Source organism: Cheilinus undulatus, linkage group 7, assembly GCF_018320785.1.
Source record: "Cheilinus undulatus linkage group 7, ASM1832078v1, whole genome shotgun sequence".
Lineage (NCBI taxonomy): Eukaryota > Metazoa > Chordata > Actinopteri > Labriformes > Labridae > Cheilinus > Cheilinus undulatus.
In genome coordinates this window covers 28,914,477-28,928,207 of record NC_054871.1, presented here as the reverse complement: position 1 = coordinate 28,928,207, position 13,731 = coordinate 28,914,477, and the positions used below count along the sequence as shown (strand labels likewise).

Genomic DNA, 13,731 nt, shown 5'->3' with positions numbered 1-13,731 from the left:
ACACAGCAAGGTGTAACACATTTATTATCATTTCAAAGGGAATGTTTTTATTAAACAGTTGTGTTAATGTTGAATGCAAATCTGTAAAGAATGGATACAGCAAGGCATATGTATAATCTGCATTTAGAGGATGACATTTCTTTTCTGAAAAAAAAAGCAGTTCATACTTCCTATAAGTAAAAATATCAAAACAAACACAGGTATGGGGGTTGGGAGAGAGGATAATGTTGACTCTTCATGGTGTTATACTGAAGGGTAGGTGTCTTATGCTGTAGCAGTGGGAGCATACTGCATCACTAGTCTGTCAAACTCATTCTCCTGCACCAAAACAAAGAGCAGAGGAAACGGTTAAACACGAGCAAACATCCAACAATGGAAACAGCTGTAAATCACATGCTTTTGTTTGGTAACACTACAACCCGGTTTGAACATTTAAATGTTAACTTACATCTGCTCTTCAGCATAATTACAACACGATGTGTGACAAAGGCTAAAGATTCAAAGTGTAATATTCTACTTGACTTCATTCAAGGACACCTGCTTCTGCAGAACAATAAAACAACTGAGCAGAGCAATCAAATTATGATAGAGCAAAGGCTGTGAACATTTGTCCACAACAGTGACTGTGGATTGAGAAAACGCAAGTAACACAGGTCATAGGTCGGTGGTTTCCCTGAAAACAAAAGTATAAAAAACAGACACAAGAAAGTTACCTTGGCTAAATAGTCTTTGAGGAAGGGATGGGCTCTGTGAGCATCTTTCAGCTGAGAGAGGTAGCGATTGGTTACCTGAGGACAGATGTAAGGGATCATATAGTAAGAAAGTAACATCAGGAAATAACAAACAAAAAGCCTTGTAGACACAGAACCTATATCCTTTTTAGAGGTAGGGACTGTACAAATTTGAAACACAGTAAAGCTTGGAAAGCCTGTCAACAACAACGAACCTGTTCATGAGGAGCCTTAATGGACTATTTTCTACCAAGGAAACAACAGTGTAGTTGTCTGCACATTTCTATGTATACAAGTGTTATGCTCTGTTTAAGGATGATGTAGATTTTCTGTAGAACCAACAACAATCAAATATAACGGAGGTGGGCCCAAACTGATTGTTATAATGTAGTTAAATGTAGAGAAGCATGGATTGTGAAAATTTGGGCTGGTGCTGCTTTTTAACATAGCTATTTAGCCAAGACCACTGCCAATACTGATGTTTTTTTATCACTTCTTTTAGTGCAAGACTCCTAGTATGCCAGCATTTTTTTCTCATGTTTGACCATGAAAACAGAACACAGTTTGTCTAACTGATATCTTCTTTTGCACTCTAAAAACATCTTACATGATTTAGTAGCTGGATATGCCAGATGCCAGCATAAATCAGATTGGACACAACAGATATACACTGGTCACTGATATCTGTTCATGCCACATCATTTGGCCGATGGCCAGTGTTTGTGTACAAGGCAGATGCTGGCCAATACCGATAATAAACCAAAGCATTCATGCATCCCCAGATAACTACTCAGCACATTATGTTTTTTTACAGATTAAAAAAATGTTTTTCACAGCTTTGAATTTTGAAATCCACAAATGTATTAATGGTAGTTTAGGTTATCCTTAAGAGCTTTCAGAAAATGATAAATACCCCATTTACAGATTAAAAACGCTACTTATCATTCACCATATTTCAACATATTCTCCTTGTAATAAGTATGTATAAAGTCACTATGACCTACCAAGAGGCTTGTTTGCAAAAATTTCACACATAATTGCGTTTAACCTTGAGTGGGAAGTGCTAATCTGTGGTTATCACACTTTGAAACTCTTTAATGATGCTGAGTGTCAATGGTCAGCATTCTATTGCATTATTATCAATACCATCAAACGTAAAACAGATAGTCTTTATCCTTTTGAACTCTGGGTTCATAAGTGGATAACACATACACAGCACTAAACTAGAAGAAATGCTTAGCTGACACTTTTCATGATAGAGGACTAACGCAATCAAGAAATTGCTTGGTTGAATGCTTTGGCCTGCTTTAATCAAAGCAAATACACTGAAAATTGCTGAGAAGAGCATCTTGGACTCTGAGCACTAGCGGAAAAAAGATTTTTCAAGTCTGTTTTGACTGAGGAAGAGTTTGTCTTAAGAAGCTGCTAAACTGATGAATGTTAGGACAGGTACTCCGTTGACAGCGTGAAGTCCAAAGTCTCACCTCAGGAGCTTTGCCCAGGTGCTGAGTAAGCACTATGAGGTTGATCAACGTCTCAGGGTGGCTACTGTCCTATAAGAGTGGGAGAAAGACAGAGAGAGTAAAGATGCAGTCAGTCATTATAACAAAGAAAGAACAAATAAAACACAAAGGTAAAGATAAAACAACACGACACAGTGATTTTTATTGAGCATTGTTGTCAAATACATGTGATGAATAACTCAATAACACGATCATGGTGCCATACATACTTAAATTTAAATGTCAATATCCTCTATATATGGATTATAAGATTTGCTTCAAGTGTGTGATTAGAAATATGTCTGTGTTACTGTATACCTTTTGATTATCTTTTCATTTAATTTGTCAAAAATTGCCAATAAAGCATTATTCCACTTCGTCAGCACAGAAAATGAACACCGGCATATAGGTAAAGTGACATTATAATCCTATTCTATCTGCTGAGTGAAAGATAACATGATTGAATAACCAACAACTTGTAACTATTTAACCAGTAAACTATGTGTTGGGTTTTCCAATCAAGTTATCAATGAACAGCCTGTCCCATTCAGCAGGAATGCAAAGCTTGTTTGGATGGAACAAAGAAGTTCTATATTTCTATGACGCTTCACTTCAGTTAACCTTAAAGGTATCACTAGTTAAGTTTTGAGCCATTTCAGAAAGTTATCTTGGAATCGGTTTAAACTGTGGGTCTGCTTTTAAATTTCATGATCAACTGTGAGGAGCTCAAAATTATGTCAAAGAACAAAAACACATATTACAACCATGGATGGAAAAACTGTTAAAACTTAAAAGGACAAATAGTGTACATTTGTAAAAACCTCCTCTAGCTAAGGCCAAGGTACAAACAGGACAACAATAGAGTAAGTGGTGCCATCTGCTGCTACAGTGTGAGCAGTTCAGACAGGCTCTGTAAATAACTTTAACATAACACTGAGGCCTGAATGAAGAACTAGAAGGATTCGCTGACTGCAGTATTTGTAGTGTAGACTCTGTATATAAAGAATATTTAAAGACAATTTTAGGCCTTATACAAGCTTTCATCTATCAGCATGCCTTTGAAAAAGCTTTAAAATACTGCATATTTTCATCTTAAAGTAGTGGCATAAAGCTGAGCACAGTTGAGGTGGTGTAATTAGTGCTTTGTTTTCAAAAATAAACATTTTTAGCCACAATAGCTCTTGTGCCTTGATTGTATGTTGTCACGTATACTCTACAGTATTTTAACTTCTCTCTTGTTGTCTGTCACTGTGCATTTAATGACAGGCTGTTTCTTAGACTGGACCTTACATAAGCTCTCAGTGAAAAGCCCTGCCATTGAATTTGACAGATGGATACTGCAACTGATCTACTCTTTTACCATAACAAGCTGTGATAATGCTGAAAATTCAATAAATATATATTTTTTTAAAAAGAACATCTTCATAACATTTTAGTGTTTGAATAATTGTGTACAGTATTTGTATTAAGATGTTATTTTCTTGATTTCTTTTAAAATCTCTTATTCACACATTAATTTACATTTTTTTCAAGACCTTTCAATGTTATTCTCTTGTGTTCTATTAACTTTAAATGCGTTAATGTTTTACTGTTTTCTTGTGTGCTATAATAGTAGGACTCTCAACATTAATGGATTTAATCAAGGTCCATGATAAGTTAACCTTTTTTTTAACCGCAATAAATTGCATCTTTATTGTCCCTTTTAGCACACTTTAGTTAAGCCACTGCAGGGTCTCCCTGCAGCCACAATGATGTCAAAAAGTACACCACTGCTCCTTAATATCTCTTTTCACTAAAAAAAACAAACACACACACACACACACACACATATATATATATATATATTTCTCTCTCTCTTCTTCTTTTTATTTATTTAGTTAATAAAAGCAGGCCTGTATCCAAACAGCACAGGAAGTTAATTACTTTTAGTTTAAGACAGTTGAAAAATCTAAAATAAACCAAAAACAGCATTAATGGAAAAATAATGGTTATTTAAAACGTGGTGATTAAGGACAAATAACTGCATAAATTCTGATTAATCATGTTAAAGATTGATAACTGTTTGAAAGCCCTAATTAATATATAATACTATTCTTTTCTTCAGTTTTGCTTTGTCTCTTCTTATTATTATCATCCACATTTCATTGTATTCTTACAGGCCTGCACCAATCTAATTGATATCTAACCTGTTGAAAAACATCAGCAAATAATGTGGCATAAACAGATATTAGCCAGTGTTAAGGTGTTGTGTCAAACCAATTTAATGCAAACAACAAGCACACCTAACTTCTAAAGCTAAAAAGAGTTTTCTCTATCAGGCAGAATTCAGCTGCTGGACAAACTCCGACCTATTGTCATAGTCAAACATGAGAAGAAATGTATAGTGGGAGTGTTACACCTAAAGAAGTGATGACAAAAACATTCCCATCAGCATTGGCCATAACTTTATTGGTGCATCTCTAGTAATGGCATAATGTGTGACATATACAATCAAGAAAAGAGACAAACTTTTATCCTCTCACCTTATCAAGTGCCTCCTGCAGCACTCCCTCTGCCTCCTCCCACTTGTTCTGAGCCATGTAACAGGCTGCCTGCCCGTTTAGAAGCAGCAGCGTTGATGAGTACTTGTCAGACATCTCCTGGAAGATGTAGTACGCATCCTGCAGCTTCTCCCCACCCTGGGACAACAAGCAGATTGAAAACAAAGGTTAAAAAGAAGTCTATTCTGCAGCTGTAGTCATGCCAAGAAGCCAACAAGTACAAGATGACTTATTTTTGCTTTTTTTTTTGGTGTCAGGGGGCCTGCTGCTTCTCAAGAGAGGAACTCTTAAAGTTCTTTGTAAGGCAAGCTTTATACTGCAACAAAGATTATTTTCACATTATCTTTCCCAACAGTCATTTTAAATTCACGTTCAGACAATGACAAAATTACTTTGAGGTAGATAATAGACAACCAGAAAACAACTGGTCAACATGAGACCCCTGCCATTCCCCCAATTATGTGTAGATTTATTCATGATAGAGTTTCTTAATAATTATTCTGTCAACTGATACACCAATGTGATGTAAAACAAATATAGCTAAATAATGGCCTTACCACAGCAATATTAACCCAGGCAGTAGCCAGCTGGGTCAGTGTAGCATCTTCATCCTGCTCCTGCATCTTCTTCAGCTCCTTCCTGTCAATCACAGACTGCAATAATATCCTTTTCTTTTATCATAATTATTTTAAGTCATCCTTATTCTCTAATTATACTGTAGTTAAAAAAGAGACAAATTACAGCGGGGAACTTGCTAGTTGTTGCATTACATCAGTAAACACATTAACAGAACACCTGGATGTTACCCACAAGCCTTTAATTATCAAAAATGGATAACACTTTATTTGAAGGGGTAAGACTGACATAATCATCACATAACACCTGACATTCATGTGAAGGAGGCTTTATGAACTATGAACGTTTATGAATGTTGGTATTAAAGGCCTCTGCACCTTGAGTCTGTTTTTCGCCCACATTTTTCAGATGTTAAAATGTTCAGTCTGATCATGTTTGATCACTGAAGCCGAAATTATTTTTTCGGAAGGGGTTCGATTTTTATGCAAATTTCTGCATCAGTCCACGTCATTTAGATGGGAGATTGATGATTCAAAACAGTGTCTGCTGCTTCCTTCTCAATCACTCGCTCATCCCCCTCCACTCTCCCTCTTTCAAACCAAAACCTCACTTTAAACAATGATGTGATTTGACCATGTATTGTGTGGATTTTAACCATGGAAATATAACAGATTAGGGCAAAAGTTTGTTCTCACAGCCACCTAACAAAGAGTGAAAAAAAAAAAGTTGCTCTCCATCTCGGCACAGCTCTGACATACAAGCTGGTGCTATATGAAGCTCTCTGACAGGATGGATGTATCAAGTGTGATTTTCAGTAAGTTACAGAACCACAGGCTCATCCTCACTGTTTATTTTCATCATAGTACAAAACAATTGAACAAATTTTTATCTATTAACACAGATAAAATGCAATAGACTCACTGTGCAGGGTTCAAGTGTGTGACATTTTTTTCGGATTACGGATCCAAAAACATGTATCTGAAAATAACAGACTGAGTATGCAAAGTGTCAGTCAGTCAATTATGTCACCTTTAATGCAATGAATTTAAAGCATACCCACTTTTACACACACCACTTCCATGAGCGGAAGTTTTCAGAGTACCATGCACTCTGTCCGGTTGCCCTGCAGCTTTTTCTTTTCCTGGCGAGCCACATAAGTAAAAATTGTATCTTATCCCACTCTCCCCTGTTGTTTCCCGTCTTTATGCTAGGCATAAGATAGCAAGCTACAGCCTTAGCTTACTGTACAAAGAAGCAAAAAAGGTATCAAACAATGTGACATTTACAAAGCCTCCTTCATGTGAATGACAGGTGTCATGCCATAATTATGACAGTACCATGTCAGCCTTATGTATACCCCTTTAAATAACGTGTTACCCAATGATGACACAACAAACCAAAGAAAATCATCCGCCGTTGTTATGTTTTGTCTTACCTTGCAAGGTCAACACGATCAAGACTCAGCAAAACCTGAATGCTCATGGCCATACTGAAAAAAAAGTTCAAGTAAATTTGGTCAGCCTGATGCCGTTGTTGTCAACATAAAAGCAATGTTATAAACCCAGCGACCCATCAGCCTTTGTGTGGCACTGAAAATGTAATTGTGTTGTTGATATTGCCTGTCTGTTAATACAATGGCAGTTGTTAAAAAAGAAAAAAAAGGTTTTGAAGGACAATGACAACAAATTAAGTTCAAATTAATGTAAATGTAATTTTATACTTCTACACAAATACTAACACATAAAACACCATTTGCATCCCCATCCACACCCAGATCAGCTGTTCTGATACCTAAATACTGACATTTCAAAATGAGAGTTATGCAATTCGGGCAGGTTTTTTTACATGTGTTGGGAAAGAATACAGACATAAATTAGAAAAGCACTTGGAGAGCGCAGACCTCCACCATTAGTCCGATCTCCCAATAGTGAAGAATCCTTCAAAAATATTCCTGGATCCAGATGGTGATCCGGATCACTCCCAAAATCTAATCAGTTCTTTCTTATGCCATTTCTGACATTTCCTGAAAATTTCATCAAAATCTGTATAACTTTTTGAGTTATGTTGTTAACAAACAAACCCCAATGGTCACAAAAAAACAAACAAAAAAATTACCACACCAAATGACAGAGATATCAATTCAGACTGGAATTCTATTGTGAGAGGACCTAGAGCAGTGATCCTAAACCCGCGGCTCTAGAGCCGCATGCTGCTCTTTAGTGACCATTTACGGCTCTTTTAAGGCTTACTCGGGAAAAAAAAACTTGAACTAAAAACATTTATGAAGGTAAACACTGTCATCAGTAAAGATTCATGGTAGGTCACATCAATAAATCTACTTCCCACACGAAGAAGACAGGCTTTAATTCCAAATTTAAAAGTTTATTATTTTAAATCCGTATATTATTGCTGTCGGATGCGCTCGACGGAGGAGTGTGTGTAAGAGAAGAGAGCAGAGGAAGTCCGCAGATGGTGTGTCGTAAGCTCATTCATTCAGGTCTGCTGTCTTGTGTTCAAATTGAAGCTTCCCATTTCCTCATTTTAACTTTTTCTCCAGTCACTTCCTGCTGATGCTCTCTCACACCCATATCTTATGACAATTGTGCCATGAGCGTCATCAACAAGTAGTCTATAACACACACGGATCACATGTGGAGATAACGTAATATTTAATATCTAGTGAAAGTTGTTCAAACCTGGGTGTTTTATTTGATCTTTAATGCACCAATGATCATAAATATTGTCAAAAGAGCAGAAATATAAAACCAAAGCCCCAAAATGAGGCAGGGTGTTCCGATGTGTCTGGAGAGCCGCAGGTGTGAGGCAGGGCTGGTTTTAGTCATTTGCAAAGACCAAAATGAGGCCCCTCCCCCTTTAACTAAAGAATTAATAATGAGTGGAAAAAAATTAGAAAGTATCTTTTTAAGGTGATTAAGCCACAGAACTACAGTAAAGGCCCCAGTGTGAGATATACATACCCAAATATCCAACCTTAATTCATCATTTTCTTTGAAAAGCATCTCATAGCTCAAACTCAGCACATTCTAATATCATAAAAAATCTTTAGGCCAGGTGGAACTTTCATAATGCTGGTGTTGGGCCAAAGACTGGTATCTCCAAAATGACCACTTTTCAGGGAATGAAAAATGTATAATTTATAAAATGATATAAATATGATTTATAAAAACAAATTAAAATCATGACAAATTGAGATACAAGGTTTTAGTCTGATGTCAGTGATAAATAAAATAAATATATGGTCATTAACAGTGACATATTGGTTCTTCTGACTCTATGCAGACATTTACATCCCATTTAACCTCATAATTATCCACAAATCCACTGTTTAATTTCATTTCAATTACAGATTAACTGATCTATTATCTACCGTACATCCCAGGTTGTGGCGCTCGCTAAAGTATTTTTTAGACAATGTGGCTCTAGAATAAGGTTGAGAATAAGGTAGAATAAGGTAGAATAAGGTTGAGTACCACTGACCTAGAGTATGTTTGTACCGAAGTATCTTAGGTAATATGATCAAGTATTTCTTTACTAATTACAGGCATGGTTGGTTTGCATGAGTTTGAGAAATCCACTGCAACTGTTGCAAAGTATTAGAAGTTCTTGATTAATACTAATTCTGTGCAAATATGGCTTAGCTTTTCTATATTCAACTGTACCTGACAGCCTACTAGCTCCAAGCTCAGTATATTTTTCAGACTACACTCTGAATAATCATGCTAGCATGATCTGTGTCCCACAGTTATAAGAGAAACTGGGGACCTTTAACCAAATGATCTCATGAATAACCCTTAAACCTAATAATAAAATCGGACTTCATAAAACTATTAAAACACTGAAAATACAAAGATACAGTGGCTTTTTTTACAGCTAGCAAGCTCCAAAAGCAGTCTCAATAAACAAATTAAAAAAACAAATCAACTAATAGAATATGATGGTACTTTTTCATTCTGCACTGACAAATCTGTTGAAATTGTCACGTTTCTGCAGCATTGAACAAGGATGACACAAACTGAGCCATCTTAAATGAAGTTACAGTGAAGTATCCTCATAGAGAGAAATAATATGTTTTCTTTGCAGATAAATTAACTTGAAATTGCACAAAATCATGCTGACTTTTTAAGCTTAATATCAATCCTATCTTACCACTCTAGACTTTCTCCTTGGTGTAAGGTCCTGAGAGCTGCATCAGTGTTCATCTCATGGTAGTAGATGGAGGCAGCCATCAAGAGGAAGGTGGTGTTGGCAGCATCTACACTCTTGGCCATCTTCTTATCCAGATCAGCAACAATGGCATCCCTGTACGGAAAAAGGGCCATTACAGTCAAGAGAATCTTTGCACCATAATACTAGTATTTATAAGGTGCATAACACAATCTGAAAGAAGGCATTCAAGTTATATCCTGTAGTGACAATATTTAACTTGCAAAGTCTAAGGTTTGGTGATATATATATAGTCTTAAGCAGGGGTCTCAAACTCGCTGCCCGCGGGCCAATTGTGGCCCGCAGGATGATATTTTGTGGCCCCCCCACTTGACATCAAAGTGTAGTGTTAGCGCGGCCCGCGCCTTTTACGCACACACACTCCAGCCTCAGTCACAAAAATCCACCAGCTTCTGCTGCCAATTAACAACAATGCAGCTTTAAAGCAACAAAAGGCTCAATTCATATTATATCCTTTATATGAATAAGCATTAAGAGATAAGAACAAGAATTCAAAATAGGTGCTTTAATCCCCAAACGCATTTAGTTCACACACTGCAGCAGAAGGAACACGTTCTTTTGATGTCTTCATAATAAAACAATCCTCCAGTTGTTACGGTTGAGGGCAAAGGCATCAATGAGTTTTGCTTGCTCCAGGGCTCGGGTTCTGTCTGAGTTTATTGCCAGCAGTACCAGGTTGCTGGTCTGGGAGTCTCTGCTGCTGTTCCTCAGCTCATTCTTTAAACGACGCAGACATGAGGACCTGCGATCACAGCTCACTGATGTGACAGGAAGGGTCAGAGATATGGATAGGAGTTTAAATAAGTATAAAAGCATCCGGAGGTTTTTGCCTTGTAAAACCAAACCTCTTCTCCTGAGTGGGATTAAAACAGCTGTACTCAGTATGACAAATGTTTTCTCTGCGTAATTGTCAGTCAGCCACAAACGCAGACATCGTATCTCGCTTTGGTGAGCAACTCAGTTCAATCTCCCGACTGATTTAATCTCTCATTATTACAATCTGTAATGCCAAACTAATATCAACTCATTCTATACGATTTAATTATATGTCAACAAGAAGTGAAATTGTGGTCTTGATCACATATGTTAAAACAGGACATGGTTTTTTTAAATATTGTGGGGTATTTAACTCCAGGTCTTGTCAAAGGTCCGGTAAAAATTCCCCTCATAATGATAAAAACAATACTTTATAACTGAACAGTTAATCCTAATCTGGACACAGGCTGTCCTATGACATGAGAGGTCGGCATGTTTAGTCTTGACGCATCTCTAAGATACGCACGGAGATGCCCCAGTTCATCACGTGTGCAGGGATGTCAAGGGGATTCAGATAAGAGTAGACATGCAGAAGAACAACTGCAGGGCTCATACATGTGTTTCAAGTCAAGTTTTCACTCAGCAGTTGAGGGTTTGTAGCTCTGTAAACAGCACAGTGTGATGAATCTCCGTCTTTCTCTCTCCCCCTCCCTCCGCCCCCACCTCTCTCTCCCTCCTTTCTCTCTCCCTCTCTGTCTGGACTGTGTGCACTGATCCCCAGGTCAGGTGAAATAGGGCTCAGATCAGGTTTTGTGAACAGGTTGCTGTGTTATAGCTATGAACAGACATGGCGAATGTATATTTATAATGAATAATCCAGTCTTGTAAATTCATCATCAGTGGATTCTAAAAAATGATAAAATCTGTAAAAATTGTCATATGTTAAAAGTCAGCATATTTTTGCCTGACCTGTTTCGATTACTTGCAAATAGATTCTCCTTCTAAAGTAGCTAAGTAACCTTGTAGTGTGCAAACATGCAACACTCATTAAATGGTACCTGCATCTAACATTGGATCATTTCTCTTTATGAACATTACAGCAGCCTATTTATCAGTTGTTGGTCGTTTTGATATTGCTAAAAAAAAACTGTGCGGCCCTCAGGACATCTTGTTGGAGCAAATCCGGCCCCTACCCTATATGAGTTTGAGACCCCTGGTCTTAAGGCATAGATAGTAAATTCTGTCACTTTGATGGATCTGTAATGATAATAGTCAGGAAAAGAATCCACTCCTTTACTACTTCTCCTTGCATTGCTGAGTTTTTTGACTGGCTCATAGATTCCTCTGCTCATTATTTTCGTGGATGTACTGAGTTCATGTAGCCTATTGAAACACAGTGCATGTAAATGACATATGACATATGGTTCAGCCCAATGCCCTTTTCAAACGTCAAAAACAGCACTGTACCTTTTATTTTCACTGGACAGATACTCTGCAAACATCCTGACAGCCTGGAGCTCGGGTGAAGAGTTACCCTTGATATCATCCAGAACAACAGCATACTTCCTCTGCATGAAACAAACAGGTAAAGGTAAGTCATTTTTTCAGCCAAATAACCATGGCGATCATGGATTTGGATACACAAAAGCTGACGGCTAATGACAACAAACAGAGCTCAAAAAACAAATAAGCTTTCAGTTCACCTGGGCAATGTAGGCTCTGTACAAAAACATGTCCCTTTCGGTCTCTTTTTCTGGTGTCGATGGCTGTAAAGGGAAAAAATGGCATTTAAGCTTTTCACTGCAAAATAGTAGCTAACATGTTTAGCATAGTTGCTTGAAGATATCGTTAGCTTCATGTAGGAGGTAATGCTGTGATAAAACCGTATACTGACTCATTAAACCTATGCAGTTTGATACTTACCTTCACCTTCTGAGCCTCGTTAATACACTGTTGATAACTGCCAATATAATAGGCATTTTTTACATCGAAGAGCTCATCCACATCACCCTGTTGGGCCGCCATGTTGACAACAGTGCTTCCTGACACGTAGCAATAATACGTCACCTTCCTGCTTTCTCCCGAGGATTGTGGGAGGTTGAGTTCACTGGAAAAACACGGACGAGTCAGAGGCGAGCTGTGTCAACATTTAAAGGACACACTATTATCCTTATTTACAAATTCGTATTAGCATTTGTCCTTGTTAAAACTGTATTTTCACTGCTGATGACTGTGATTAAAGATATTGAAAAAAAACATTATTCATAGTGCAGAAATTGCATTTGGCCAATGTTACATTTATATGTCTGAATATAGATGTAATAGCCTAGATAAAGGAATGAATAATAAAGGATGAATGACAGACCTCTCGGTTATCTACATTTACATCATTCCAATCCATAACTGTCATTTCAGAAACCCAAAAGGTCAATAAGAACATTGCATTGCTTTTGCTATGCTTTTTATACTCAACTTTAATTGTAGGCATCTACATTATTCTCCCTACCCAAGCTGAATGTTATAGATATCAGAATTCTTCCCAGCAAAATCTCGTAGTTCAGATATCTATCCAGCTGTCAATAGTCACTTTTGAATAGCAGATTGTCAACAATTCAATAAAAATCTGATATCAGTTACATAGTTTAGGTATCAAAATTAAATTTTAGCTATTAAAATATCTGCATTAGACATTTTACCTAAATTCAGATTAAGATATCTACAAAGACAATTATGGCAACAAAGAATCCTGTAATTTTTGAATATCTGTTGTTGGGAAAATAGGAAACCATTTTATCATATAAAGGGTTTGCTGATTTTCCACAGTTACAATAAATGTATCAACAAAAGCAGTTCTCATAGTTAAAATTGTGTGCTTGGATAAATGGAATTGGAGATATCTGAAATTCTGAATGTGTTTTCTGACTACTCAAGTTTCAGTTCAACCGACGAAATTCAGTTACAGATATTTTTAAATACTTAAAAAGAACAAGTGGCTGTTTTAGCACTCAACAGACAGCCTGACAGATTACTAAAAACTGTAATTTAATGATTTTATGATATTGTGTCAGTCATTTCCATTTGTAACATTAATCTCTACATAGATGACTTTATATCACACTGCTGATAATGTACAGTCTGCTGTGTGTTCTCATCAGAGCTGCTTCTATGATTGGAATTTACTCTGAGCAAACACAGGTTACTTCTGAATGCAGAGAAAACAAAATGTATACTCATTAGTCTTAAAAGTCATAATTACTAATGGCAGTGGTACCAATATAGAAAGAGTAAGAGCATATTATTATCTGGGCCTTTGGATTGGTGAGAAGATTGCATTTAAAAATCGTGTGTCTTAATGGTTTTTTCTTTAGAAATAAATCTTGC

At 36.9% G+C, this 13,731-nt stretch overlaps 2 protein-coding genes across 2 annotated transcripts in view; one reads left to right on the top strand and one right to left on the bottom strand.

Annotated features, from left to right (window-relative positions):
- Positions 1-7: 7 nt before the first annotated feature.
- Positions 8-12,388, bottom strand: cope (COPI coat complex subunit epsilon). Its single transcript, XM_041790713.1, has 10 exons — positions 12,274-12,388; positions 12,054-12,116; positions 11,818-11,918; positions 9,517-9,669; positions 6,785-6,838; positions 5,331-5,412; positions 4,756-4,911; positions 2,216-2,284; positions 714-788; positions 8-318 (listed from the first exon to the last, which is right to left on the bottom strand). Exons 1-10 carry the CDS (start codon positions 12,373-12,375, stop codon positions 265-267), a joined length of 909 nt encoding a protein of 302 aa, XP_041646647.1. The 5' UTR covers positions 12,376-12,388; the 3' UTR covers positions 8-264.
- Positions 11,817-13,731, top strand: part of tnfaip8l1 (tumor necrosis factor, alpha-induced protein 8-like 1) — a 43,067-nt gene continuing 41,152 nt past the window's right edge. Inside the window, exon 1 of the mRNA XM_041790714.1 lies at positions 11,817-11,941. Coding sequence (XP_041646648.1) covers positions 11,923-11,941 — 19 coding nt within the window. The 5' untranslated portion in view covers positions 11,817-11,922. The remainder of the gene's footprint in view (positions 11,942-13,731) is intronic.

Coding starts and splice junctions, on each gene's coding strand:
- cope (XM_041790713.1), bottom strand. CDS start 12,375: ATGGCGGCCCAACAGGGTGATGTGGATGAGCTCTTCGATGTAAAAAAT. Junction 9,670..11,817: donor CTGTCCAGTGAAAATAAAAG/GTACAGTGCTGT, acceptor TTTTCCGTACAG/GGATGCCATTGTTGCTGATC. Junction 6,839..9,516: donor CAAGGAGAAAGTCTAGAGTG/GTAAGATAGGAT, acceptor CTTTTTTTTCAG/TATGGCCATGAGCATTCAGG.